Source organism: Myotis nattereri, assembly GCF_964212035.1.
Source record: "Myotis nattereri genome assembly, chromosome: 1".
Lineage (NCBI taxonomy): Eukaryota > Metazoa > Chordata > Mammalia > Chiroptera > Vespertilionidae > Myotis > Myotis nattereri.
The window spans coordinates 36,847,435-36,874,261 of NC_138075.1; the positions used below are offsets into that span (position 1 = coordinate 36,847,435).

At 41.7% G+C, this 26,827-nt stretch overlaps 1 protein-coding gene across 2 annotated transcripts; it reads left to right on the top strand.

The window, feature by feature from the left end:
- Positions 1-20: 20 nt before the first annotated feature.
- On the top strand, positions 21-21,639 carry CCDC198 (coiled-coil domain containing 198; the record flags this gene model as incomplete). 2 transcript variants are annotated; one of them, XM_081111006.1, is made up of 6 exons in its annotated part: positions 21-243; positions 3,438-3,520; positions 12,352-12,438; positions 13,977-14,078; positions 15,016-15,172; positions 19,564-21,639. In XM_081111006.1, 6 exons carry the CDS (start codon positions 21-23, stop codon positions 19,797-19,799), a joined length of 888 nt encoding a protein of 295 aa, XP_080967132.1. In that variant the 3' UTR covers positions 19,800-21,639. The 2 variants fall into 2 exon arrangements, with proteins under 2 accessions (XP_080967132.1, XP_080967133.1); XM_081111007.1 differs by having other exon boundaries at positions 13,980-14,078; positions 19,564-20,462.
- Positions 21,640-26,827: the final 5,188 nt, after the last annotated feature.

Genomic DNA, 26,827 nt, shown 5'->3' on the forward strand with positions numbered 1-26,827 from the left:
TGACTGTCTTTAAGGTAAAAATGGGCCTGAGCCACTCTAAGGCTCACCCGAGGGTGATCAAAGTGGCACCTTTGCAAAACAAAGAGGAAGAGACACCCTCGGCTGGTCCTGCGGAGTTTGCATTCACTCAGAACCTGGAAAAAAAGAGTACACATTCGCTGGCCAGACGGCAGGACCCGAGTAAAGCTTGGGAAGGGCAGTTGCCTCCGCTACGAGAGACCTGGTATGGAAGATATTCTGCAGGTAAGCATGAAGCCCAGCATGAGATTTGTGTATTTGTGTCAAGCAGAGCTATTGGTAGATTTGCCTGTCTAACCCCATAATCTCAGAAAGTTTCTCAATTACAGAAACATAAGGGAAGATCTTTTGATGGGAGATTGAATGTCTGTCAATTGTTAAGTATTCTGGGTACATGAGAATGGGTGTGTAAACTCCATAAAGGGCTTTTCTCTTTTTTTAAGTATAATTAATATCATTTTTTATTGTCTAACGTTTTACATATGTCTTCTTTTTCCCCAATTGACCCCTCTCCCCCAAGCCATTCCCACCCCGCCGCAAGCCCCCACCGCCCCGGTGTCTGTGTCCATTGGTTATGCTAATATGCATGCATACAAGTCCTTTAGTTGCTCTCTAACACCCCCCACACACACACACACACACACACTTTTTGTCTCTAGATCGATCTATTCTTGTTCATCAAATTATGTTGATCATTATATCCCACATATGAGTGAGATCATGTGATATTTATCTTTCTCCAACTGGCGTATTTCACTTAGCATAATGCTCTCCAGTTCCATATGAGAAGAAAAATCCTTTTGTTTCAGTTTAGTTTATAGTGCATTCAATGTTTATAGCTAGCTTTGCCAGACAATTACAATTATTTAGATAAAGGTGTGATACCTTGTGACCATCATGTGTTTCCATCAGATTCTAAATTTAAATCATCCTCCCCAGTAGTGTTTAATGCCTCAGACTTTGTTATTTTGAAAGCAGCACTGTGGGAGTTCACTCTAATGTGAATTTGGAAACCGCCCCAAACAAAATTGATTTATTGCAGTACAGATGAGTGGATGAGTCACCCTGTCCCCAGCTCCATCTTCTCATGGTCATCTGCAGGACTAAGAACATTTTTTTCCCATTAAGATAGGAAGCTCTAAGCCTGAAGTGACTATAAATTATTCTGGGATATTTTACTAGATTTCTAACTTGGGAAGAGACGTGTACATGAATAATGTAAACATACTAGCACATATATTTGTATGTAATTTTCTTTTTTCTTCACATTCTAGATCAATAACACATTATCAAGCTCCCATTGTTGGTCAACTTGGCCAGAAAGCCTTCTATCTATGTTGATACCTAGGAAATCTTACCTAGAATGACTTTCAGAGCTACTTTCTGTAACTGACAACCTTTGACCCGTTCCCCATGACCTAGATTTTTATGTTCTTCAACTTCCTAAGGTCATGAATGGGAATTTTCCTCTTAATTTTATTGAATAAGTCTCTTTTTAAAAACAATCTAACCCCTTTATCCAGTTTTAAGATTTTGGTATTAGATTGGTAAAAGCTGATTCTAATGGATTAGAGTCACAACTGGGAAATGTTCTTATTTTTGAAATGGCAAAATCACATTAAAAATAAATAAGTAGGGGATAGTGAGCATTTTGACCACTATTTTCCAGGGGCCCATATTCTACCTGCAGCTCCACCAAATACCAAATAGTATGACTTGAGCAATTTACTTCCTCCGTTTTCTTCAACTATAAATCAGGGATAAAAATAGCTACCTGACACTGCCTATGCCATTTCAGGAGAATCAAATTAAATAATGAGGTGATATCACTCAAATCATAGTATATAATTACAGAAGAGTCAGGCTACTGAAGAAAATTTTGCTGAAAATATTTAGATTTTTAAATCCCACATGTGTTTGGTTGCCATTGCTATTGTTTCTGTCTTGCTCACTATGCTGGCATCTCTTAAAAGAAAATAAGGACAGAGCAAAGTGCTTAAGGTGGTCATTGAAGTGTCTCAAGGATAGAAACACATAATTATCCAGGAATTTTTCCATTTAAAATGCAACATGGAGCTGTAGGACAGTCTACACAAGAATCTAGAAATCAGAATGCTTCCAGCCTGTTAAGAGGAAAGGACAAGAACTTCATTCATGCAGTGCTGGTCATGGTAGCAGTCCCAAGGGCTCAGGAAAATCAAGCTAAAAAAATCCAATTCACAATGGAGCTCTTGAGCCTCTGTTTCCTAACAAGGTTGTTTTATTAAGAAAGAATATTGACATGCTATATATGGAAATGTCTTTCCTTAGTTAGGGGGACTATTTAATTAGGAACATACAATGCTTAGCGTTGCATACTCCTATTAAACACACTCAATTTCTTTTTTTTATTTCTTATTTTTTGCTCCATTTCTTTTTTTAAAATATATTTTATTGATTTGTTACAGAGAGGAAGGGAGAGGGATAGAGTTAGAAACATCGATGAGAGAGGAACATTGATCAGCTGCCTCCTGCACACCTCCTACTGGGGATGTACCCGCAACCAAGGTACATGCCCTTGACCAGAATCTAACCTGGGACCTTTCAGTCCGCAGGCCAACGCTCTATCCACTGAGCCAAACCAGTTAGGGCATATGCTCCATTTCTTTATTACCTCTCTACCTAATATCTATCTATCTATCTATCTATCTATCTATCTATCTATCTAGTTCATCTAAAAAGAGAATTTATTTTTATTTCTTAAAGCTATATTTTATCCTGATTTCCTATATTATTTGGGGGTGATTTAATGAAATTAAAATAAATCCATACATTTCTATTTTTCATGCCAAATCCTGTGTTTGAATAACATTTGTCATCAATACATTTCTTTAAAAATATGTTTTTATTGATTTTTTTAGAGAGAGAGAAAGGGAGAGGGATAGAGAGTAAGAAACACTGACGAGAGAGAAATATCAATAGACTGCCTCCTGCATGCCCCACCACCACCACCACCCCACCCCCACCCCCACCCTCCACCCCCCCACCCCCCCCACCCCGCCCCCCGCCCCACTGGGGATTGAGCCTGCAACCTCGAACATGTGCCCTGATCCAGAATTGAACTGTCAACCTCTTGGTTCCTGGGTGGACACTCAACTGCTGAGCCATACTGGCTGGGTTGTCATCAATACGTTTGGGGAGGAAATGAGAAAAACAGAAATTAAATTCTGCGTCTAAGCTAATATTTTGCATTTGCTCTCATGTAGGGTTCCTGCTTTATATGTTTCATCTCCACATTCAACCCATAGGTTTGACATATATTTTTTAAAAAAAGGAAGGTACAAAATTGGTTAACAAAGTCTAAAAACTAATTGTTAAACTTATTTAATAGTAAATTGTTTCTAATGTGTTTTTTCTTGCTTCTCCCCCAATCCTTCAAGTGCCCAGGGCCATGTATTTTGACATCCCACTGGAACAGGGAGAAACAAGTATTATTAAAAGGCATCCACCCCGAAGACTTCAAGTAAGACAAATTTAAAAAGCTTCATAGGAATTTAATGGTCACATCCCTTTTTAACTATAATCATTAAAGAGGGATATTAAAAAGGACCAAGCAAACGAGAATGACAGTAATGTTAAAGAGAATGTTATCAATGCAAAGACCATCTTTCTTTCAGTTTCCTTTTGTAATGATTTCACTTTTGAAAGCCACTACCAAAAGGAGAAAGTATAGTACCAAAGACATAGCCATGATGAGTCTCAAAGGACCTGAAGCTTGCATTGATTAGTTGAGTGACTATGGGGAAATCACTTGTAATAGACAATGATAACAATAACAATAGCTAGTACTATTTAATTTTCACCTACTACAAGTCAGAGACAACCCAGACAACTTGATCTATGTCACCCATTAAACCTCATACCCCTCTATGAGAAAGGAAGCATTATCTTTGCTGTATACATGTAGTTCAGAGAGTTAACAAGGACAACAGAGACCACATATCAATCAGGTCTCCAAAGCCCTTTTTCTTAACTGGGCAGAGATGATCTCTACAGCCCTTCTGTCCCCACCCTTCTATTGTTTTAAGTGTCAACTGGTTGTTGAAATTGAGAACACTGGATTTCAAGGCAGCAAAGCAAATTTTAAATGCACTCACCTTAATAAATATTTAATGAATTTTCTCTAGAGAACTGTAAAGTCTCAGAACTCTCATTGTAGAAGGGGAAAGAGATATGAGTGGGTCTTTGAAAATAAGCACCAGCTGAAAGCAGGGCTGGGGTGGGGGTGGGGGGCGAAGGGGGGTGTCTCAGTGAGCAGGATCTGTCGCTGACATTTGAAAAGAATCAAAGCCAAATCCCACCTGCTACACGATTCACCCAGATGACTAGACCAATCCCAGGTGTATCTGAGCTCATTTGTTAGGCATTATTTCTGTTTTCAGTTGGTTTTTATTTACCTGTTTTCTCCAAAAGCTCACAATCATTATTTGATCTGATTATATCTTTTGGTCACACAAAAAAGCATCGTTTCCCAAATGATGAAAAGCCTTAAAATATTGTTTAATGAAAAGTAACCAGTGAAAAGTAAGTGTGTAGCAGTCTGTAGTTCACAAAGTACTTTTCATACCTAGCAATCCTGGATACGCTAAAAGAGTACATCAATCCATCACGCTCAAAAAGAGAACGCTGGTATTTCAAAGACTGCATCCCCACATCCTAACCAAACCACCTTAAAAAGAAAAATCAAGACAAATGAATTATTTGAGCTCAAAGACCATGTGTTATTCAGTCTTATATCTTCAGTCACTAACACTTAATACATGCCCCACAATATTTTGTGAATGAATGAATGAACAGATCCATGAATAAGAAAGAGACCCATTGTCCCTCGTGGGGAAAAAAAAAAATCAAAGTGCACTCCCTGCTGGAGACCTGTAGCATCACTAGATTGGAAGTCCAATTGTCTAACCAACATAACAAATGTGATGAATAATAAGGGGATAGAGGAGTGTTTTATTGAACCCCAGAGTTGGGAGGCACCTGCACTTCAGGGAAGAACTGTGCCTTGGAACCTGAAAGGCAGAACTTCCTATGTGTCTCCCCTGTGCTATTCTCTCTGCATTTGCTTTATTCTCTCCCTGCAAATCAACTTTCAGCTCCTCAAGACCATCGGTGATATGTGACCAATAATTTGCATCTTACAGTTCCAGTCAAACAGTGTGGCCTGGCCCTCTTGGCTCCAATTCCAAATTCCTGAGAGAGAGAAAAATCTTATTGGCTCAGCTCTGCTCATGGTTCCAGGTTTGGTCCAAAGAGCTATGACCAGGGGGTATGCCATGCAGTGGAAATGTAGATTCTGAAGGCAGCTCCCTGAGAAGAGGGAAATCACTGGGAACTTGGCAGGTATCTGAAAGATATAAACTATAATTATCTTTCACAAATGAGACTCAGCACATTTTCCACTACAAATGGGTTTTTGAGAGAATAATAAATGGTGGGTTCCCATGACATGCTAATTAATAGCCTAATCCCTGGCAGGGAAAATTCTAAAAGTATTTTTTAAATTATTAAACCAGGTTGAATCGCACCTTAAATAATTTGACTCGCATATTTGGCACTCCCTACTTCCTGAACATCTACTCCTCAAGCAAAGAGCAGGTCAGGAACTCAGGTTCTCTCTAACTTGGAGTTGCTTGGATCTGAGAGCCTCTTCCAGGGAACTCTACAGCAAATGTGCCTGCCCCGTGCTGAAGAGTTGACCATCCCTGTCCCTTCTGGCCTGACTCACCTTCTCATCCAGCTATCTCAGATCCACCCTAAGATGGAGATGTCCACCCCAACCCCCCACCCCACTCTATAGTGTTTCCTCAGGTAATCTCAAATGATTCCCTCATCTCCAAAGATTTGCTCAAATCTCACCTTCCCTGGAAAGTTTATCCTGACAATCCATTGACAATTGCAACCCTCACCCTAGCTCTCCTGATTGCCCTGGCCCTTCACTATTCCCCCCCCCCCTCCACCCCCAGAACACTTATTTTCATCCAACACAAGCAATTTACTTACCTATTATGTTCAGTGTGTATTTTCTTCAGTGCCTTTTCACCCTCCCCCAACCCCAATGCTAGAATATAATCTTCACAGAAGCAGGGATTTCTGTCTGTTGTCTTCTATATTGTATATAAGTATCTAAAACAGTACATGGCAGGTAGTAGGTGAGCAATAAGTATGTGTTGAATAAATGTTGAATGAATGAATGAATGAATGAATGAATGAATGAATGGAGAGGAGAGAAAGATGAGCACAAAGACTGGTGATGAGAGATATGGAGGATGGCTCTGACCTGGGTGGTCTGTGCTGTTTTGGGTATCAGACAATTTGTCACAAACTTCTTTTTCTTTACCTTTTTTGGTCCTTTGCCAATTTTCTATCAGCTTTTTCTTTGTGATTCATACGAATTCTTTATGAGACCTGGTCCTTTTTCAATGATCTGTGCTGCAAATATCTTCTTTTCATCTATGGTTTGCTTTTTCATTTGGCACATGCGCATGCACAGGTGTGTGTACACATGAATTTCCAGTTTTAATGTCAGATTTCTCAATCTTAACCTTTATGTTTTGTATTTCTTGTATCTTGACTAATTATTCTCTTTCCCAAGTTCGTAAAGATATTTTGTATTTCTAACATTTATACTATTTGACTTTTCACACTTAGGTCTTAATCCATCTGAAATTCATTTGTGTGCAGGTGTGAGGTTGAAATCTTACTTTACTTTTTCCCCATTTGATTAATCTATTGCCCCAGCACTCTTTACAGAATCATTCATTCTTTTGAAATGATTGATTTGAAATGTTACTTCTGTCATATATCCAATATCCAAAGCTTCATGAATCTGTTTCTGGACTCTCTCCTCTGTTGTGCTGGTCTACTTGGTATCTGCACAGGAATTCCACACTGTCGTAGCTATTAACTTTAAACCGAGTTTTTATATTCAATAAGGAAAGTCCCTTCACTTTATTCTTCTTCAGAATTATCTTTTGCTATCCATAGCCCTTTGCTCTTCCATGTGTAGTTTGGATCTTCTTGGCAAGTTCCACAAAAAACCTTATCAGCATTAATAGATTAACTTGGGGAAGATTAGCCAAGTTTACAATATTGAGTCTTCTAAACCATGAGCATGGCATAAATCTCCATTTACTTATATTTTCTTTTAGATATTTCAATAATATTTCATAATTTTTCAACAGAGGTCTTGTGTAATTTTTTTTGTTATATTTCTTGGTACATCTCTCAGCTTACATGTTGATGCTGCTTTTTTTCACCAGGAAAAGGGGTGAAGAATAATGCAGCCCTTGAGTTGAAATTGTGAGCCTGGCTCTAGTTTCCCATCTTGTATGGAGCACTCTTAGGTCCCATTTAACCTATAGAAATAACTCACAGCCATCAGGAATCCTAAATGCCTTATTGATCTGCCTCCCCCCAATTTTCTGTTCTGTTTTCTAAGTCAGGGAGATACATATCTTGTATCAAAGACTGACCATATCTTTTTGGTTTCCTGCTTTATTTTTTTATTGCTATATGTTTGGAGCAATGAATGTTATTAAAATGTGAGCTCCTTGCAATGCCTTGACCAGAAATTCCCCCTTGGCCTTACGATTTCTTCCTCCAAGGCCGTCTTGGACATCTTGACCTTTGTCCCAGAGCCCACATTCTTCAGTCACGGTGCCAAATGAACGTTATACTTTCTTCAAGTTGTCGCTGCCCACCTTTCTCCTACTAGTAAATAGAAGCCCAGGTTAGTGTTTGTCACCACTAACAGATTGAATCTCTTGTCTCCTATGTGACACTTCCACTGGCTATCCTGACAATTTGTTTTGAGAAACCAAATAATCCAGAAATCTTTAGACAAGTAATTTTTTTAAGTGTCATTCTAACAATTCTCCAAGTAATTCCTTCAATTGTATTCTCTCTGAAGATGATGAAGTGAGGCATCCCATTTCCCAGGGAGGGAAAAGGAACTAAATATGAAGCCAGAATTCCGAGGCCACTTCACTTGACTGCTTTGTTTAGAGAAGCCAATTTTCCACCAATATTTTCTGCAGTGCTTCCCAGGTCAAGTAAAAAAGATTTAACAGAGGGATCCTATTTGCAATGCTGGTTGCTGCCATCTAGTGTCCTTTGGGGAGAAATAGTGTGAGCCCTTAGGTTCTTTTCAATGGCCAGGAAGAAAGTAATTGCCTGCAGAGAGTACTTGAAGACACCTGCTACTTAACCCTTATCAGAACTGCAGATTGAATATCAGAACTGCAGGTACATCAGTCAGACTCCTTGGTATGTACCCCAAATGAATCGAAATCTCATATCCATACAAAAGTCTACACACAGATGTTTATAGCAGCTTTATTCATAATTGCCAAAACTTGGAAGCAACCAAGATACCCTTCAGTAGGTGAATGGGTAAATAAATTGTGATATATCCAGAAAATAGAATAACTTAGCATTAAAAGGAAATGTGCCTATCAAGCCATGAAAAGGCATGGAGGAAACGTAAATGCATATTACTAAGTGAAAGAAATCAATCTGAAAAGACTGCATACTGTGTGATTCCAACTTTATGACATTCTGGGAAATGTAAAACTATAGAGATAGTCATGGAAATACCAGTTGTCACCAGGAGTTAGGGGGAAAGAGGGATGAGTAAATAGGCAGAGCACAGAGGATTTGGAGAGTAATATAACCACCTCTATATGGTACTTCAATGGTAGGTTCATGTCATTATACATTTGTCCAAACCCATTAGAATGTACAACACCAAGAGTGAACCTTACTGTAAACTAAAGACTTGGGGTGATAATGACATGTCACTGTAGGTTTATCAGTTGTGATCAATGTTCCAATCTGGTGCAGGCGGTTGATAATGGAGAGGTTGTGAGCAGAAGGTATATTAAGAGCTCTACTTTCTGCACAATTTTGCTGTGAACCTAAATCTGCTCAAAAAATAAAGTTTATTAACTAAACATACACACAAATATACGTATATACTATTTTTTTTTTTTTTTTTTTGCCAGAACATAGCCCATATCTGTTGAATCTCAATCCCCAATGAATTGCTCAGGACTTTTTTCTTTTCATTCCCAGAGTTTCTAGTGGTAAATCAGGTTTAGGAATAAGAAGTAGAGGAAAAAAAGCATGAAGTTCCGAACTGGACAGACCTGAGTTTGAATCCTGGAGTTGCCACTTACTAGCTATGCAACTTTGGACACGTCACTAACCTCTCTGACATGGGGAACCATCATCATCATCATCCACAGGGTTCCATGACAATTGAATGAGATGACCTATTGTGACCCTGAGCACGATGGACAATAGCGGCTGCAAAGGCATTTGGGCCTAACCACCAGAAAGAACGGAATCCTGAACCACGCCAGGGGATCGCATAAACACTCCTGTCCCTTCCTCACCTCCCCCCCACACTCCCTAGTTATTGCTGATTCTCCCTCCCATTTGCCTGGATATCCCTTGAGCCTTGGTCTCCACCCCCCTTCCTTTTCTACTCCCTTCCCCTCAGGGTTCTGACTTGACCAGCTGCTGCTTCCTCTGCCAGCAGGTCCCGTTTGTCCTCCATCTTTGTGTTCTGCAGAGAAGAGAGACAGACCTCTCTCTTACTAGTATTGGTCACCTCTCCTTAGCTCCTTGCTAAGTCACTATGTTAAAAACAAACAAAAAGCTACTTCCTCACGTTAGGCTGCTTTAGCAGAAGGAAATGCTGGCTGCCCTCCCGCGAACAGCCCAGGCCCAGGCCCGGGACCAGGAACGGGCCCATAGGGAAGTAGCAGGAGGCACATGTCGCTCTCCCACTGTAAGTGCTGGATGCTCAGCGTCCATCTCCCGTGGTCTCGCTCTGTCTCTTTTCACTCTTGGAAGCTACACTGGCTTCCAGGACTACACCTTCATAATACAACAGATCAGACTACAATGAAAAGTAATTTCAAAAGATGTTAGGATTTGCCTTTCAGGTTGGACTAAGGGAGTAGCGCTCACATTGTTTGCTGCAGCACATGGCATCCCTGGTTCTCTCCTGCTCCCCGAGCCATCACTTCTGTCTCCTTGGCCATTTCCTCTTCACACACCAGCCTCTCGGTGTTGGACTCCTTGGCGCTGCTCTTCTCATTCTTGACGCGCCCCCATTCATGACTATGGCTTCAGTTTTGCTTTACCCAGGAATGACCCCTGCACAGACCTGTCCTCTGAACTCCATGCCTGTTCAACACCTCAACATCTACTCCACATCTACACTGATATGTCTCAAAGGCTTCTCAAATACAACCTGCTCTAAACCGAATTTGTATTTTCCTGCTATATTCCGCCTAAACCTGGTCCTCCTCTAGAATTCCCCATCTCGGTGACTGATAACACTATCTGTGCCTTGTATCTGAATATCATCTGGACACTTCACTCACCCTCACCAGCCATCATGAATCCTGTTTGGTCAGTTTTAAATATTTGTAGAGTCCATCAAGTGTCCTTCCAGGAGCCACAGCCGCCCCCTCACCTCCCCCCCCCCCCACTACTCTCTTTAGTTGTTTAGTTTCCACACTGCAGCTACAGTGATCATTTTTAAAAACAACTGTAGCAATCATGTCACTACTTTGCTTAAAATGTGTCAATGGCTGTGCATAGTCTTAAGAAAACCAACATCTTAAGAAAACCAACCCTATTAGGCCTGGCATAAGCTGACCCCTGCCTCCCTCTCCAGCCTCATTTGAGCGGCTCTTCCTCTCACTCTGAACTGCAGCCAACTTCTTGCAATTCCTTCAATAGCTCGTGCACTCTCCTAACCTTCGTCCCCTTAATACTTCCAACCTTCCAACTTCTGCTGAAAATTACTTCTTCAGCAAACTTTCGGGGACTGCCTCCTTACCCCTCTCTTTCTTGTATTATTTTTCTAGGGCTACAATCATGAAGTGTAAAAAACTGTGTGACTTAAAATAACAGAAATGTACTATGTCACAGTTCTGGAAGCTAGAGGTGTGAAATCAAGGTGTTGGCAGGGTAGGTTTCTTCTGAGGGCTGGGATGGAGAGTCTGTTCCATGCCTTTCTCTTAGCTTCTGGTGATTTGCTGGCAGCCTTTGGCATTCCTTTTCTTGTGAAACATCATTCCAATGTCCACCTTGATCTTCACATGGTGATCTTCCAAATTTCCTCTTTTTATGAGGACACCAACATATTGAATTAAAGGCCCAGCCTACTCCCGTATAACCTCATATTAACTAATTATATCTGCAAGGACCCCATTACCCAATAAAGTCACATTCTGAGGTACTAGGGGTTAGAACTTCAACGTATAGATTTGGGAGAAGGAACACAATTCAACTCATAATACCACCCATTTCTGAGGTGGAGTCCTCCAGGAATAATATATTGTCATAGTCCTGCCCTGCAGACTTTTCCCTCAAGTGCTGATTAGTTTGTAATTCTTGATCAAATAATCACACAAGCAAAAGTTTATCTGCTCCTCCTCTCCCATAGACTGTAAGCTCCATGAGGGACCATGCCCATTTTTGTTGACCACTGTACCCCCATGCTTGGCATATGGCAATTGTTCAATAGGTATTCACTGAGTGAAGCAATGACCTCCATGGCCCTCCAGGTCCTTGACTGCATGGCAATGGGAACAGGGCAGCATTTATGTCCCTGCCTACTCAATCTCCTTCCAGCGCTCTAGCTTCTGGAGCAGCCAGTCATCTGAGGCAAGTAGGACTGGAGGCAGATCTACTGGCTCATCAATTGCTGCCCAATTAGTGACCCCTTGAAACTCCAGCATCACTTTCCCTATGAAGCCAAACCCCCGCTAGGAAAAGTCATGTCTAAGATTTGTTAGCACACTGAACTGCCATTTCACGTGTGCCTCTTAACCACCACCGGTTATTATTGAGGAGGATAAGGGAGCTCCTCTGAAGATGTTAAAATACGTCACTTCTCCAAGAACCAGAGGAGTTCAGCTGGGTGGTTAATGGGTGAAGAAAATAACTTCTTGGTGCTTCTTTCATCTCTAATACTCTAAGATCCTCATTATTCGATAACTTTAGACATGGTCCCTCAATGCAGCTAGAAAAGGATTCTTAGTCTTTTAACTCTCTGACCACTATTTAGGTCAATAAGTCACTGACCACAGTGCAATAGAGCCATACAGAACCCAGAATACCACTGTGATCCCATTGAAATTGCCTTCTCTGTGTGCTCTCGAGGGCAAGTGCTGCTTTCGCAAAGTGTTAAGATAGTTTAATGCCTGGCTTTTATGTTTCATCATCTCATGGCTCGAGGAATGCTGAATGCTCTCAATGTTGGGCTTCTAGAAGCTTGAACCCATTGACCTGCCACAAGTAATGACTTCTGAAAGGATCTTGAGCCAGCGAGAACCCAGGACGACTCGCAGAGCAAAGGTAAACTGCAGTGGTATTCGGAGGGGCGGGTGTAACTGGAGGGTGGGCTGTCCTTTTCAGGTACTCCCTGCACAGAGGACTTCAAGGCAAATCACACTATCCCGTGATTCGGTGTTAGAACTTGACAAAGCCCTCTGTCTCCTGGGCCTGCCTCCCGCTGGCAACTGCTCTTGCCTGTCAGGTGAACCCACGGCCCTTCTCCGCTCCCTGGTGGAACAGGGAGAAGAAGAAGAGACAGAGAAATTGTACTTGGAAATTGGTGATTCTAGACGTGTTCAAATGTGTGGGAAAAGTCCAGCATAACTCTTCCCTTTCATTTCTTCCACTCGGCTAAAACTTTCTCTTTGTTCTCAGTTTTCAGGATAAATCATACTACAACGCACCAAAAAGCCATCCTGGAAAGGGCCTACTGTAAAATTCTTTCCCTTTATAAACTTGTCATACTCTGCTGAGAAAACTTCCCTCGTGCAGAAATGTAAAATGTGAGGTAGAAGCAGATTTCTAACACTTTCTCCTCCTGATTCATTTTGGAACCAGCTAGATACTGCTGTGTGCTGGCTCACTTGGTAGAAGATGTCCAGGTAGTTTTGGATCCTCAAGGCCATGTTTGTGAGGCTGATAGCACCTCAGGAGATGGCCTCTCCCTGAGGCTCACATCAGTGAACACAGTCATTGTCCACAGGCCACATAAAACATCACTGAACGCATCTGGTGGTAAATGAGTGTGCATCACCCCTGATTGCCCTCAATGACTGTCAGCACTGTCCCACTGGAGTTTATGGGAAGAACACCAAAGTCACAAATAATCAACTTCAAGTCCTTCCTAAACTGTAATATACCAGAGCTTATGTTGGTATATAGGGGAACACTCTGTATAAATAGGTTCTAATTTCTTTTTTAAAAAATATTTTTTATTGATTTTTTACAGAGAGGAAGGGAGAGAGATAGAGAGTCAGAAACATCGATGAGAGAGAAACATCGATCAGCCGCCTCCTGCACATCCCCCACCGGGGATGTGCCCGCAACCCAGGTGCATGCCCTTGACCGGAATCGAACTTGGGACCTTTCAGTCCGCAGGCCGACGCTCTATCCACTGAGCCAAACCGGTTTCGGCAAATAGGTTCTAATTTCATAGCCAGACAAGTAGTCAGTGGTAGAAGAGACAGGGAGAAAGAGAGAGAGGTTGGTCTCATCAAGCCAGAACACATTTCTGGGGAGATAGTAATAGCATCTATTCATAGGGGAAGTGATATCTTGTCAAAATGAGATGTGAAAAGACATGTCCATTCAAGGTCTGAAACACTCCACAGGAACCTTAAAAAACTACATTGCACACATTGCCAACTGCCACTCCATTCGCTGGTAGCTACACAAAGGTCTTACCTGGGAACTGCAGTGGTTCGCCTTTGATATCAGAGGAGATCTCTATGGATTACAATTGTGGATTCATCTTGTTCTGCTCCAAAAAGGATTTCAAGTTTAGATTGCAGAGTCCGTAACCAGTTACCTCACACTAATGAAGGTGTCATCTTTTGTAGCAGGAATTGGAAAAGAAGATGCAAATTCCAATGTATACTTCTGGGAAAAGACAATATTTACATAAGATGCAAATGCTGGAAATAAACCGGAAAAGACAAGAGGTAAATATGAGAAGACTATCATATTTACCAAATTCACTGAACATGATAACTGCCCTTGCACATAAATGTAGTTAAGGGTTCATCTCCAGCCTTTTTAAATCTAGCCATTAGATCCAAAAGATTCACCTACTGGAGTTGGGAAGAACCAGCAACATTCCTTCTCCTACCGACGAAGTCTTTCCTTCGTTTTCAATCCTCATAGGACCTAGCTGTGTCTCAGGTCTCTCTTTTTAAACTCTTGCTTCTATGACATTCTGGCTCCAGCAGAAAAAAATGGGTTAGATCATTTTTCTTGGTTTAGTAAAAACAAAAAAGGCGGGGGGGGGGGTGAGTGGTGTGGGGTTGGTCTTTATTCTGATACTGAAGCATCTCTGCAATGTATGCCATAGAGCGGTGGTCGGCAAACTCTGGCCCCTCGGGTCTGGCTCTTCCACAAAATACCATGTGCGGGCGCGCACATACAGTGCGATTGGAACTTCGTGGCTACACTCAAGGGGCCAAAGAGTCACATGTGGCTCGCGAGCCGCAGTTTGCCAACCGCTGCCATAGAGCGATCTTACAAGAAAGACCTCTTGTTACAAAGCCATGTACAGTATGGCTCCAAACTTCTCACTCTAGTGAATAAGCCTAAAACCACTGTCTGCTGCTATTCCAAATATATCAACTAGCCTTCGGAGAAATGCTTTCACAGAAGTCCTCACCTTTTTGAGACTGTGGATATACTCTCCCTTCTCCTAACAAACCTGTGCATAAAGAAAAACTCTGTACCTTCTAATAGGAAAAAGAGAGTCCTATTCTGATTAGGGGACCACAGATGCCCACAGATGATTACACAACTGGCAAAGTGGCTGACCCATGGACCTATTCTGGTGAAAGTAGCTGAGGGTGGAGATGGGGGTTGGGAGGTCTTGAACCATTTATAACTGATCGTTTTCAGGCCCAAGTGGAGTTGAAGAAAAGTCTTCACAGGGAGGCGAGGATTAATAAGGAGAAACCGAGGGACAGCACAGCCAAGAAAATCCTTGACAGCATCCCCAGAGATGACGGTGACTTTCTAACCGTGTTGCCTGATGAAACCTTAAACCCAAGTCCAGGTGAGTCATGCCGTTTTTTTCAGTAAAATAAAGTATTTCAAGTGTTTCAATCATCACCAAATAAACTTTCAGGGGTACTGGTAGGAACTTGTTAGGGCAGGAGGTCAGTAAACAGCCTGAGGTCCCAGCTGATACTTACTTCCTGGAATATAGTGGGTAGGTTATCATGTCATTTGGATGGCCCGGAAGAAAAGGCAGAAGTTTAAGCACTGTAATAAGATGCTTCTTTCTTTATAGGGCAGTGATGGCGAACCTTTTGAGCTCGGCGTGTCAGCATTTTGAAAAACCCTAACTTAACTCTGGTGCCGTGTCACATATAGAAATTTTTTGATATTTGCAACCATAGTAAAACAAAGACATATTTTTGATGTTTATTTTATATATTTAAATGCCATTTAACAAAGAAAAATCAACCAAAAAAATGAGTTTGCGTGTCACCTCTGACACGCATGTCATAGGTTCGCCATCACTGTTATAGAGGCTTGCTGTACTTTGTATGCATTATTGGCAATCCTCGCTCCATCCCTAGGAGGGAAAAAGGCCAAAGAGCCTCACCTTGTGGTGAAAGAGAGTAAAGCATGTGGAGGATATATTAAACAGGAAATGGGTATCAGCTGGTTGGGTGCCACATGCAGACACTCTCGCCCCTGGCCCATTCTCCCCCCCCCCACCCCCACCCCCACCCCCCAGCACACTCGGAATATCTAAACTGAATCCAAGCCCGCTCCTGCTGCATCCATGCATTCAGCGCGGCCTCCGTGCTCTGGGGCCTTTCCAGCCCTTCTGTTCCCTCTCCTGGCAGCCGGTCAGTCGCCAAGTCCTGTTGAGGTCGCCTAGCGCTGAAATCTCCCTTCTGTCTCCCATGCCCCATGTCACCTTTAGGCCATCGTGTCATACCAGGGCTATTGCGACAGCCTCCTGACTGCGCTCCTCACTCAGGTCTCACCCTCCCACATCAGCCCTCCACTTCAGTGGTTCCCAGTGTGGTCCCCAGACCTCCAGCACCAGCCTCACCTGGGAACGTGTCAGGGCCCCAGCCAGAGTGACTGAATCAGAAATCTGGGTTTAGCACCCTCTACTGAGGTGATTCGATGCCTCTAAAGTTTAAGAACCACAGGTCTATTGTCCACAGACCAGCAGGGTCTGCATCACCTGGGAGTTTATTAGAAATGCGGAATTTCAGACCCCACCCCAGACCGACTGAATCAGGCCCCACATTTTGTCAAGATTCCAAAGTGGTTCCCCTGCACAATAATGTTCTAGAACAGCCGTGGGCAAACTACGGCCAGCAGCCGGATAAAACTGAAAAAAAAAAGGCCGTACCCTTTTATGTAATGATGTTTACTTTGAATTTATATTAGTTCACACAAACACTCCATCCATGCTTTTGTTCCGGCCCTCCGGTCCAGTTTAAGAACCCATTGTGGCCCTCGAGTCAAAAAGTGTGCCCACTCCTAGAATCTAGAAGTACTGCACTCAGAGTGGAGGAGCCTTATACAATGCAAATCTGACCAACTCACTGTCTTGCTAAAAGAAATCCTTCAGTGAGTCCCCATCAGCCTGAGGACAAAGTCTAACTCCCTCCCTGGCTTCATCTGCCATTCTCCTACCCAGCCCCACATGGCAGTCAGCCCAGATTGCTCACAGCCTCAGAGTGCGGTGTGATTTCCAACAGATATCTGCATGCGTAACCCCTGCGCTATGTTGCCCCACCAATGAGAGCCCCATAAAGTTTGCCCTGTCTGTATTGCTCCAGGGCAAGCCCACCCTTGCAAATGTACAAGATTGTCTACCCTCTTAGATTACCCTGCTGTGGGCCAAATCCCCACCTCAGCAAGACTGGCCACTGAGAGCTCTAGGGAGATGCTGGCCGCGCCTCTGGTGGTCTTGGGCTTCGAAGAGCAAAATAGGCAGCTGAAAGAGATCCTGCTCCTGCTCAGAACAAGATGCTTAATCAATACGTTAATGCAATAAGAACAGGCTGAATAATTGAAAATCTACTTGAGGCATCTATGTAACCTATACTCCTGAGTTCCGGAATAAAATATGCCGTGTAATCATGCAGGAAAACAACTTTTACAATTAAAAAAAATATTGGCAAAACAAGTAAGAAAAGTGCCTCAGCTACAGTTAGACATAGAGACTCATTGTTTGAGATCAGGCCAAGGAAAACCAACACAGGTGTAGTCTTTGAGAGATGCTCCAGAATTGGAGGGGCTCAGGGGAGACTGTGACACATGGTGATGGGGTTTTCCTGCTTTCCCCATGCTTTTCTGAGCGGCTTCATTTTGCTCTGGCAAAGGTTTATGGAGTGCTTACTATAAGCCAGGCACTGTGGTCTGCCCTTAAATGCATTAATCCTCACATAACCTATAAGGTAGGAGTTACTATTAGGCCCTATGTAATGGAGCCAATATTCAAGGCCAAGTCCTTCTGACTCCCAAGTGTACTCTCTCACCCACCCTCTTGTACAGCCTCGTTGGAGCTCCGTCCAGGACAACCGTGGGAAAGTCTGCAAATATAGAGGTTGTGACTCCTCAACCTTATCTTTCAAGAGAAGGCTGCCCTCTGCAAAGCCTATAGATTTCACCACGGCAGTAGGCATATGCTGGATCAATGATTCCTTTTTACTTATTCCCAAATAGTGTCTTTGATTTCTTCCCCTGTCTTCTAAAAGAAATTCTCTTTGCTTTCTCCTAGAAATGGAGTGTAGCCAAGATCATAGACTTACAAGAGGATCCTGCTAGTTAGATTCTGGTAGTTAAGATTCCTCTGGACCCATCTCCTCTGATTTTATGCTGTATTTGCCTATTCCGTTCCCTCTTTTGGAATTGACATGAGAGTTCAAGTCTCTTTCTGCAGCTTCTTTAAAATGAAATCACCCACACTTTGCATATATTTATATAATAAATTATATGTACTATATATGTATATATATAAAATGATACATAACTCACACAAAGTGAACATCGTTTTTTAGAGCTTACAATTCTGTGAGTTTTAAGATGTTTGTGTTGCTCGTGCCCTTTCCAGGAGCCATATGTAGGGGGTAGAAAAAGCCGTGGGCTTGGAATCGAGCTCTTTCATTTGAGCCCCACCGGGACATTTATTAACTGTAATAAATGGGAGCAGGGACCTTGTCTAGCTCCCAGAACAGTGCCTGGTACATAGCATCTCTCAATGATTATTAGATATATATTTGTCTGCATGAGATTATTCTATAGACAAAGAGATTACAGCTAAATTATAGTCATTTAATCTCTGCAAACCTCAATTTCCACACCTGTAAAATGGGAATATAAAGCATGTCACCAAGTAGGTTTTATGTAAAATTAATATAAAGCTGTGGGAAAGCACATATAAAATGTAAAGTGTCATGTAAATGCATGGGAATATGGACATAACTGAAGAAAGATGGAACTGGTATCTTATAGTGAAAATAACTACATACCTCAGGGAAGTGTCATCCTAAATACATCATTTGTCACCTGCACAATTCTGGTCTTCTCTGGACACCGGTGCTATTATTTACTTAGTATTTTTCTTTAAGCTTCTTCTAAGAACAAGGGCAACTTTCCTACATAACCACAGTACAATTATTACACTTACAAATGTTAACATTCGTGCGTGCTACTTTCTAATGTTTGGTCCGTATGTAAGTATCGATGGTTATCCCATAATGCCCTTTATGGCTACTTTCTGTTTCTCTGTTAGTGCTTTCTTTTTTAGATCCAGGGTCCAAACCAGGATCATACATTGCATTTTATTTTCTGTTTCTCAGCCTCCTTTTTTGCTTGTTTGTTGTTTTGTTTTTTTAGAGAGAGAGGATGGTGAGAGAGGGGAGAGAGAAAGAAAGAAACATTGATTTGTTGACCACTTATTTTTGCATTCATTGGTTAACTCTTGTATGTGCCCCAACCAGGGATCAAACCCGTTACCTTGGTGTATCAGGGCGATGCTCTAACCAGCTGAGGTATCTTGTCAGGGCTTCTTAGTCTTCTTAATTTTCTTCTTTTTTTTCTTTTCTCCTTCCTGCCTTTGTTCTTAGGAGATTTGTGGTGATGTGTGCTGGGGGGCAGTGACTCTACAACTAATTCTCAAATGGATCAACTGAAAAGTACATATACAGTGACAAAATGTTGTTGGTGAGTTGGAGTGTACAGGTATATATACAGGTATAATATTCTTGTGCCTTTCAGAAGATTTAAATTTTTTTAAAAAAAGGAAAAGAGAAACATTGTGAATGCTTCCCCAGATGGCGTCCTGTATATGTGTATATATTTTTAAAAATACCAAACAGATTATTCTGTGTTCATACAAAAACAGGCACTTAAACAAATACACCATTGTCAGGGGGGAATTAATTAAATCAACTTTTAATTTTTTTGTAGGAAATTCACAGAATGCAGAATTTTTAGAACATCATTCAAGGAATGACTATGGTCCCCGGAAAATTGGCAAAATGGAAACATGGCTCCGTGAACAAGAGGCCCGGGGACAGCTGCTCTGGGACAGCTCTAGCTCTGACTCTGAGGAGTTGGGGAAAGTCACGAAGAAACCACGAGCCCTGGTGAGGACCAGGACAGAGAGAATCCCACCTTTTGACGAGTTTTTTGATCGAGAATAAGAATGCTATTCACTAACCTAGATTCTCAGAGCATTGAAGGCTTACTTTCCCGTAAAAACTCTTCAAGTTAGTATATGAATTATTCTGAGGGAGCCAATTCACTTGCTTTTTATTTGAAGTCTTAAGATTAACAGGTGTGGCATAGTTTGTTAGTGATGCTGCATAACCAACTGCCTAACACATAGGGGCATAAACAGCAGCCACATGTTGTTACACTCTTCTGTGGGTTGCTGGGCTCAGTTGGGTGGTTCTTCTGCTGGTCCCTTGTGAAGTCTTTCATGAAGATGAAGTCAGCCAGCAGCAAGGGCTTGACCAGGACACTGAGACAGCTGGACCTCACTCCCTCTCCATACAGCCTCAGAGCCTCTTCACATGGTCTCTCCAGCCAGGTAGTGAATGAGGAGCCCAGGGCTCCAAAAAACAGATGTTCCAAGAGGAGGAAGCAGAAGCTGCCAGTCCCCTAAAGGGTAATCATGGGACAGGCTCTGCATCACTCCTACATTCTGTTTGTTGAAGCAAATCATTGTCCAGATCACAGTCAATGAAAAGGGGCTTGAATTCCAAACTGTGGCCCACTGGGGTCCATCTTTGAGACTTGCCCCTACACCATATTTTTAAAAAGCAAATTATAGCTTAAAAAGCAAAGAGGTGAGAAAGTAGATTTGATACAAATAAAGATGAGTTTTTAAAGATACTACATTAGAGACTAAGCTCACTAAGCCACAGTCTTGTGAATTAGCAGTTTATGATCTCATAACTAAGAGGTTACAGGAAACAGGTGGAATAATGTCTAGTGTGAAAGGTTGTTGTGAATTAAAGCTCAAAGTTAAATGAAGAACTCTTAAGAGTATGAGGTGGGAGAACCAAGATGGCGGCATAGGTTAACGCTGGAGTTTGCTGCTTTGAACAACTACTTCAAAAGTGAAACTAAAAGACGGAACGGACATCACCCAGAACCACAGGAACGCTGGCTGAGTGGAAGTCCTACAACTAGGAGAAAAGAGAAACGCATACGGACACTCAGAGGAGGCGCAGTGCTGAAGTCAAATTCTGAGGTGCAGAGTGCGCGGAGCGGGCTGGCGGCGGAGGGCGCGGTTGGCGTTTTCAATCGGGAGGGAGTCGCAGACTCTGAGCTCCAGATACAGGCGAGTCTTTAGGGACCCAGACACAAACGGGAGAAGCGGGACTGTCTGGCTTCGGTCAGACAGAGTGCAGCTTTCTCTCTGAGGTTTGCAGCGGTTGCTGGGACTCAGAGAGGCAGAGCCCCTGGGGACAGGACTGAGAGCCGCCATAACTGCTCTCTCCAGCCCACCCTGTTGATCCTATGCGACCCGCCCCGCCCAAGCCCTGCACAGAGGCATTTGCTGGATAGCCTCAGGCAAAGGCTAGATTAGCACCTCCCTAGAGGACAGAAGTTCTCTCACTGCAGACACAGCTGATTCTCACAGCCACTTGGCCTGGAGGTCAAACCCTCCCTGGTATTAGCTACAACAATCAAGGCTTAACTACAAGACTGTGCACAAAGACCACTAGGGGGTGCACCAAGGAAGCATAACAAAATGCGGAGACAAAGAAACAGGACAAAATTGTCAATGGAAGATATAGAGTTCAGAACCACACTTTTAAGGTCTCTCAAGAACTGTTTAGAAGCCGCCGATAAACTTAATGAGATCTACAAGAAAACTAATGAGACCCTCGATGTTATGATGGGGAACCAACTAGAAATTAAGCATACACGGACTGAAATAATGAATATTATACAGACTCCCGACAGCAGACCAGAGGAGCGCAAGAATCAAGTCAATGATTTGAAATGCAAGGAAGCAAAAAACACCCAACCGGAAAAGCAAAATAAAAAAAGAATCCAAAAATGCGAGGATAGTGTAATGAGCCTCTGGGACAGCTTCAAGCGTACCAACATCAGAATTATAGGGGTGCCAGAAGATGAGAGAGAGCAAGATATTGAAAACCTATTTGAAGAAATAATGACAGAAAACTTCCCCCACCTGGTGAAAGAAATGGACTTACAGGTCCAAGAAGCGCGGAGAACCCCAAACAAAAGGAATCCAAAGAGGACCACACCAAGACACATCATCATTAAAATGCCAAGAGCAAAAGACAAAGAGAGAATCTTAAAAGCAGCAAGAGAAAGAAACTCAGTTACCTATAAGGGAATATCCATACAGACTGTCAGCTGATTTCTCAACAGAAACTTTGCAGGCCAGAAGGGAGTGGCAAGAAATATTCAAAGTGATGAATACCAAGAACCTACAACCAAGATTACTTTATCCAGCAAAGCTATCATTCAGAATTGAAGGTCAAATAAAGAGCTTCACAGATAAGGAAAAGCTAAAGGAGTTCATCACCACCAAACCAGGATTATATGAAATGCTGAAAGGTATCCTTTAAGAAGAGGAAGAGGAAGAAAAAGGTAAAGATACAAATTATGAACAACAAATATGCATCTATCAACAACTGAATCTAAGAATCAAGTGAATAAATAATCTGATGAACAGAATGAACTGGTGATTATAATAGAATCAGGGACATAGAAAGGGAATGGACTGACTATTCTTGGGGGGGAAAGGGGTGTGGGAGATGGGGGAAAAGACTGGACAAAAATCGTGCACCTATGGATGAGGACAGTGGGTGGGGAGTGAAGGCGGAGTGTGGGGCGGGAACTGGGAGGAGGGGAGTTATGGGGGGAAAAAAGAGGAACAAATGTAATAATCTGAACAATAAAGATTTAATTAAAAAAAAGAAACACACAGGAAAAAAAGAAAGAAAGAAAGAAAGAAAGAAAGAAAGAAAGAAAGAAAGAAAGAAAGAAAGGAAGAAAAAAGAGTATGAGGTGATCTTTGAACTCTTTAAAACTAAAAGGAATGGTAGAAATAGTCAATACAAAAGTTACTCCATTTATAAAAATTAGATTTTTAGGTAGCTTTAAGAGTTTCTTTGGTGTAAAATTAGGCTGTACTTTTAGCATACTCTAAAAGTACTTTTATGCCATCCAGAAGCTTCTAAAATATTAGTAAAACTTAAATCAAAATAAAAATACCCTTTTAAGCCTTATTTAGGAAACCCCCTCTCAAAAAAAAAAAAAGAAGAGGGAGTTACCCCCTGAATTTGATGTTCAGTGCATTTAAGTCAGTCACAAAGAACCGAAAAAGAAAGACTGCTGTGTCAGGGGATAAACAATCATGTTTCCTTCAAGGACAAAAGGCCTCTAGGTCACCTTTAGGCATTGTTACTCCCAGTTCTTTGCAAGAAGTATTCATACTTTTCCTGTGGTATTTAAAAAGCATATTTCCTACAAAGGAATACATAATGGTTTGACCAGTCAGCCTTCTTGAAAAAGTAAAATCCTTGAGAGAAAAAATGAGTCCAACCTATTCATAATGAATATTATGGTTTATCTGAAGGTTTACAACAAAGTGGGGTGGTCAGCTCTCAGTGTGGAAGATAGCAGAGCTTAAGTATATCTTCATCATGGTGGTCTGTGACTTGAAATTGGAATGACACCTCCTTCTGGAACTCACTGGATTGTGAGCTCCATGAGGGCATGGACCATGTCTCTTCCAGGTGGCATCCCCACATCCTAGCACAACACCTGGCACTAATTAGTAAATGTTTGTTGAATTCATTAGCTTATGTGTTGAGCTAACTAGCTAATTAGAGAGGCACTTGTTTCTTTCCAGCTGTGCAGTTGCTCCCTCTCATTTCCATCATTTCCCACGAGTCTGAAATGTACAAGGCTGGTTATACAGTAAAGAAAGGAAAATGTCTTCAAAAGCTCATGAAATGTATACATCTAAATGGATGGCATGAATTAGACATTGCCTTGGGATACAAGAGCTAGACACATATGTACCATAGTGAGGATGCCATAGCTCAAAAATTTTTTCAAAACTCTATCAGAGTGTGTTAGCTGCAAAGGAAAATCAATCATAATGGTGAAAACTATAAATTTTAGCCCAGGGGCAACGTTGTCAATCTTCTTCAACTGAAAATCTCCCCAGCTTTGGAAAGGAAAATGGTTTGTCAATGGCCAAATGCATGCTTCTCTTGTGAAAATAATATTTTCCTTCTAGCTCTGAATTTTTCAAAAGAAAATCTTTTGGGCACACTTTTGGAAACGTATCTTTCTCAATTGTTTTTTTTTTCTTTTTTTCATGCAAACAGCCATTTGTCTTCATCTGTTTTGATGATAATTCTGAGTTACTTTACCTGCATTTAACTAAAGAGGACTCTTGTAGGAGTCACCTGTGATATAGTCTTATAAACAAGCAGATAATGTTTTCTGCTTGCACCAAGCCTTTAAACACAGAAAACAAAACTCCAGCTTTTTAGGCCACTTCCTTTCTTACCAGGAAAGCATACAATCATCAAGTCATAATTAATATCAAATATTTCCTGCCTCAAACGAACAACAAAAGCCCATTTCCACATATTGCTGCAAAACCTCGCTTATTTATAATACTTACAGGGAGGGCTTTGGAGAAAGTGTGTTAAGGGGTAGATTGGGGAAGGTCAGACCATTAAAAATCTGAATTACATCTCATTTTTTAAAAAGAAGTACTATTTTTATTACAGTACAGGATAAACAAAACACATTTGAAAAAAATCAATAGTTGAGATTTATTTTTTTAATATGTCTTTATTGATTTTGAGAGAGAGAAGAGAGAGAGAGAGGAAGGGAGAGAGAGAGAAACATCTATGTAAAAGAGAAACATTTGTTGGTTGCCTCCCACACACCCCTATCAGGGGTTGAACCCACAACCTGGGCACATGTTCTGACCAGGAATCAACAGGCAACCTTTGGGTGCGTGGGCCAACGCTCAACCAACTTAGCCAGACTGGACAGGGCTGAGGTTTATTTTTAAATGTATACTTCAAAACAAGTCTGCAACTCATTTGTTCATTCATTTAATCATGCATTCAACAAACAGATTTGAGTATCTACGACATGCCAAGCACTGTTCCAGGTGCTGAAAATACAGCAATAACCAAGACAAAGTCCCTACACCAATAGGTTACATTCCAGTGGGGAGACCACGAACAGAGGGTCGAATACATGATACAATTTCAGATAATATCAAACATGATGAAGAAAAATAAAGTGGATGAGAGGACAGGCACAGGTGGCGTGGACTGTTTCAGGCAGGATGCTCAGGGAGGGAGTCTCTGAGGGAGAGACTTGAATGAAGGGAGGGTGTGAACCACAAGAAGACCTGTAGAAAATGTCTTCCAGGCATTGGAAGAGCAATGGCCCTAGGGTGAGATGAGCTTGTAATATTCAAGGGCCAACAAGAAGGCCAGGATGTCAAAGTGAAGAAGGGGATGACGTACATCAGAATGATCATCAGGACCCAAATGGTGAGGAGCCCGGAGGACCACAGTACAAAGATAGGTGTTAAGTGTAACAGAATTTCAAAGACAGAAGGGGCTGATCCTAGTGTAGACTGACATCTCCAATTTGATCATGAACAGAGGCAAACAGACCCACTGAAGTCACATGGCCATAGCTGACTGACCTAGACCTGACTCTTGACCTAACTGAGCCAGTCAGAGAAGGCCTCAGTCTCTGCTGGTGGCAGGAACCGCTGTGAGGATATTCAGGACCGATGGATAGTACTGTTCTGCCTGTGGGCCAGAGATGCAAGAACACTGCCCTGCAGTAAACAGAGAAGTAGAGATCGAGGCCCCCACCATAGTTTTTCCTCACTCCCCCACCCAAAAACCCTCCTGCCCTTCATTCTGATACTATATCCTTATAGTAAATTCCACCTTCTGCTTGGGCCAGCTCCAGATGATTTCTGTTTCTTAAAACCAAAGAATCTCAACTAATAGCTATTTGAAGAACACCACCCCCTTACCTGCTGGTGTAACGCTAAAGGCTGTGTGCACTGGAACTGGCAAGAGGTCCAGCTTCCAAGAGGAATTGTGAGATCTCTCCCGAAATCCATGCTTAGTGAAGCAATGTCAGCTATGGTGGGAGCATTTACACCACAAAAATTGGCAAATGTGACAAACCAGGGCTTATTTTCAGAGAGCTGGATGGTAGCACACCTGTCTAGAGGTAAACATCAATGGGCTCTAGAATCACAGTTCACATCCCAGCTCTGCTGCTTCCTGTCTTAGGTAAATTATTTATCCTCTCTGGCCACAGCTTCCTTATTGTAAAATGGAGATAATCAGTGTCTACCTTATAGAGACAGTGAAATAAAGATCATACAGGTAGAGTGCTGAGAACATAATAACTGCTCAATACATATCAGTTAACTAGCAGCATGATTCCTGTTGAAATTAGAAATAAAATAAGAATATTTTTTGTGGTTCTAAAAGTCCGATTTGTTCAACAAGACATGAAACAAAAGCCACAAGTACATAACTATGAAACTGTGAAAACAAATTCATCGTGATTCACAGATAATGTGATTGTAAGCTAGACCACCTAACAAATCAATGGGAAAACAATTTAGAATTAATAATGGAATTATATAGGTATTTGAATAAAAGAGATATATTTTTTAAATCAATAGCTTTTGAAAACCATTTCTCAGAATTTATCCAAAGAGAATAAACATACTGCAAGGGAAGCCCGGGTCCCGGGTGCCAGAGGGAAGGTAAATTGTGATATGCTAAAGAAATGCACTGTGAACATTATAGCAAGCAAACACACACACACACACACACACACACACACACCAAAAAACAGGAATAGCTAATAAACCAAAGAGGAAATAAAATAAATCATAAAAATTACTCAATCCAAAAAAAGACAGAAAAAGAGGAAAAGAGTGAACAAAAGAGGAAAAGCAAAAACTAAATCCAAATAGCAAAGTGGCAAATTTAACCCAGGATTTAAATGCAGAGATGGTCAGATTGAATACCAGTAAAAGAGCAGGAACCAAATCTATGCTATCTACAAGAAGCAAACTTTAAATATAATGACACAAGCAGGTTAAAAGTAAAAAGATGAACAAGATATGCCATGCCAACACTAATCAAAAGAAAGCTGGAGTGTC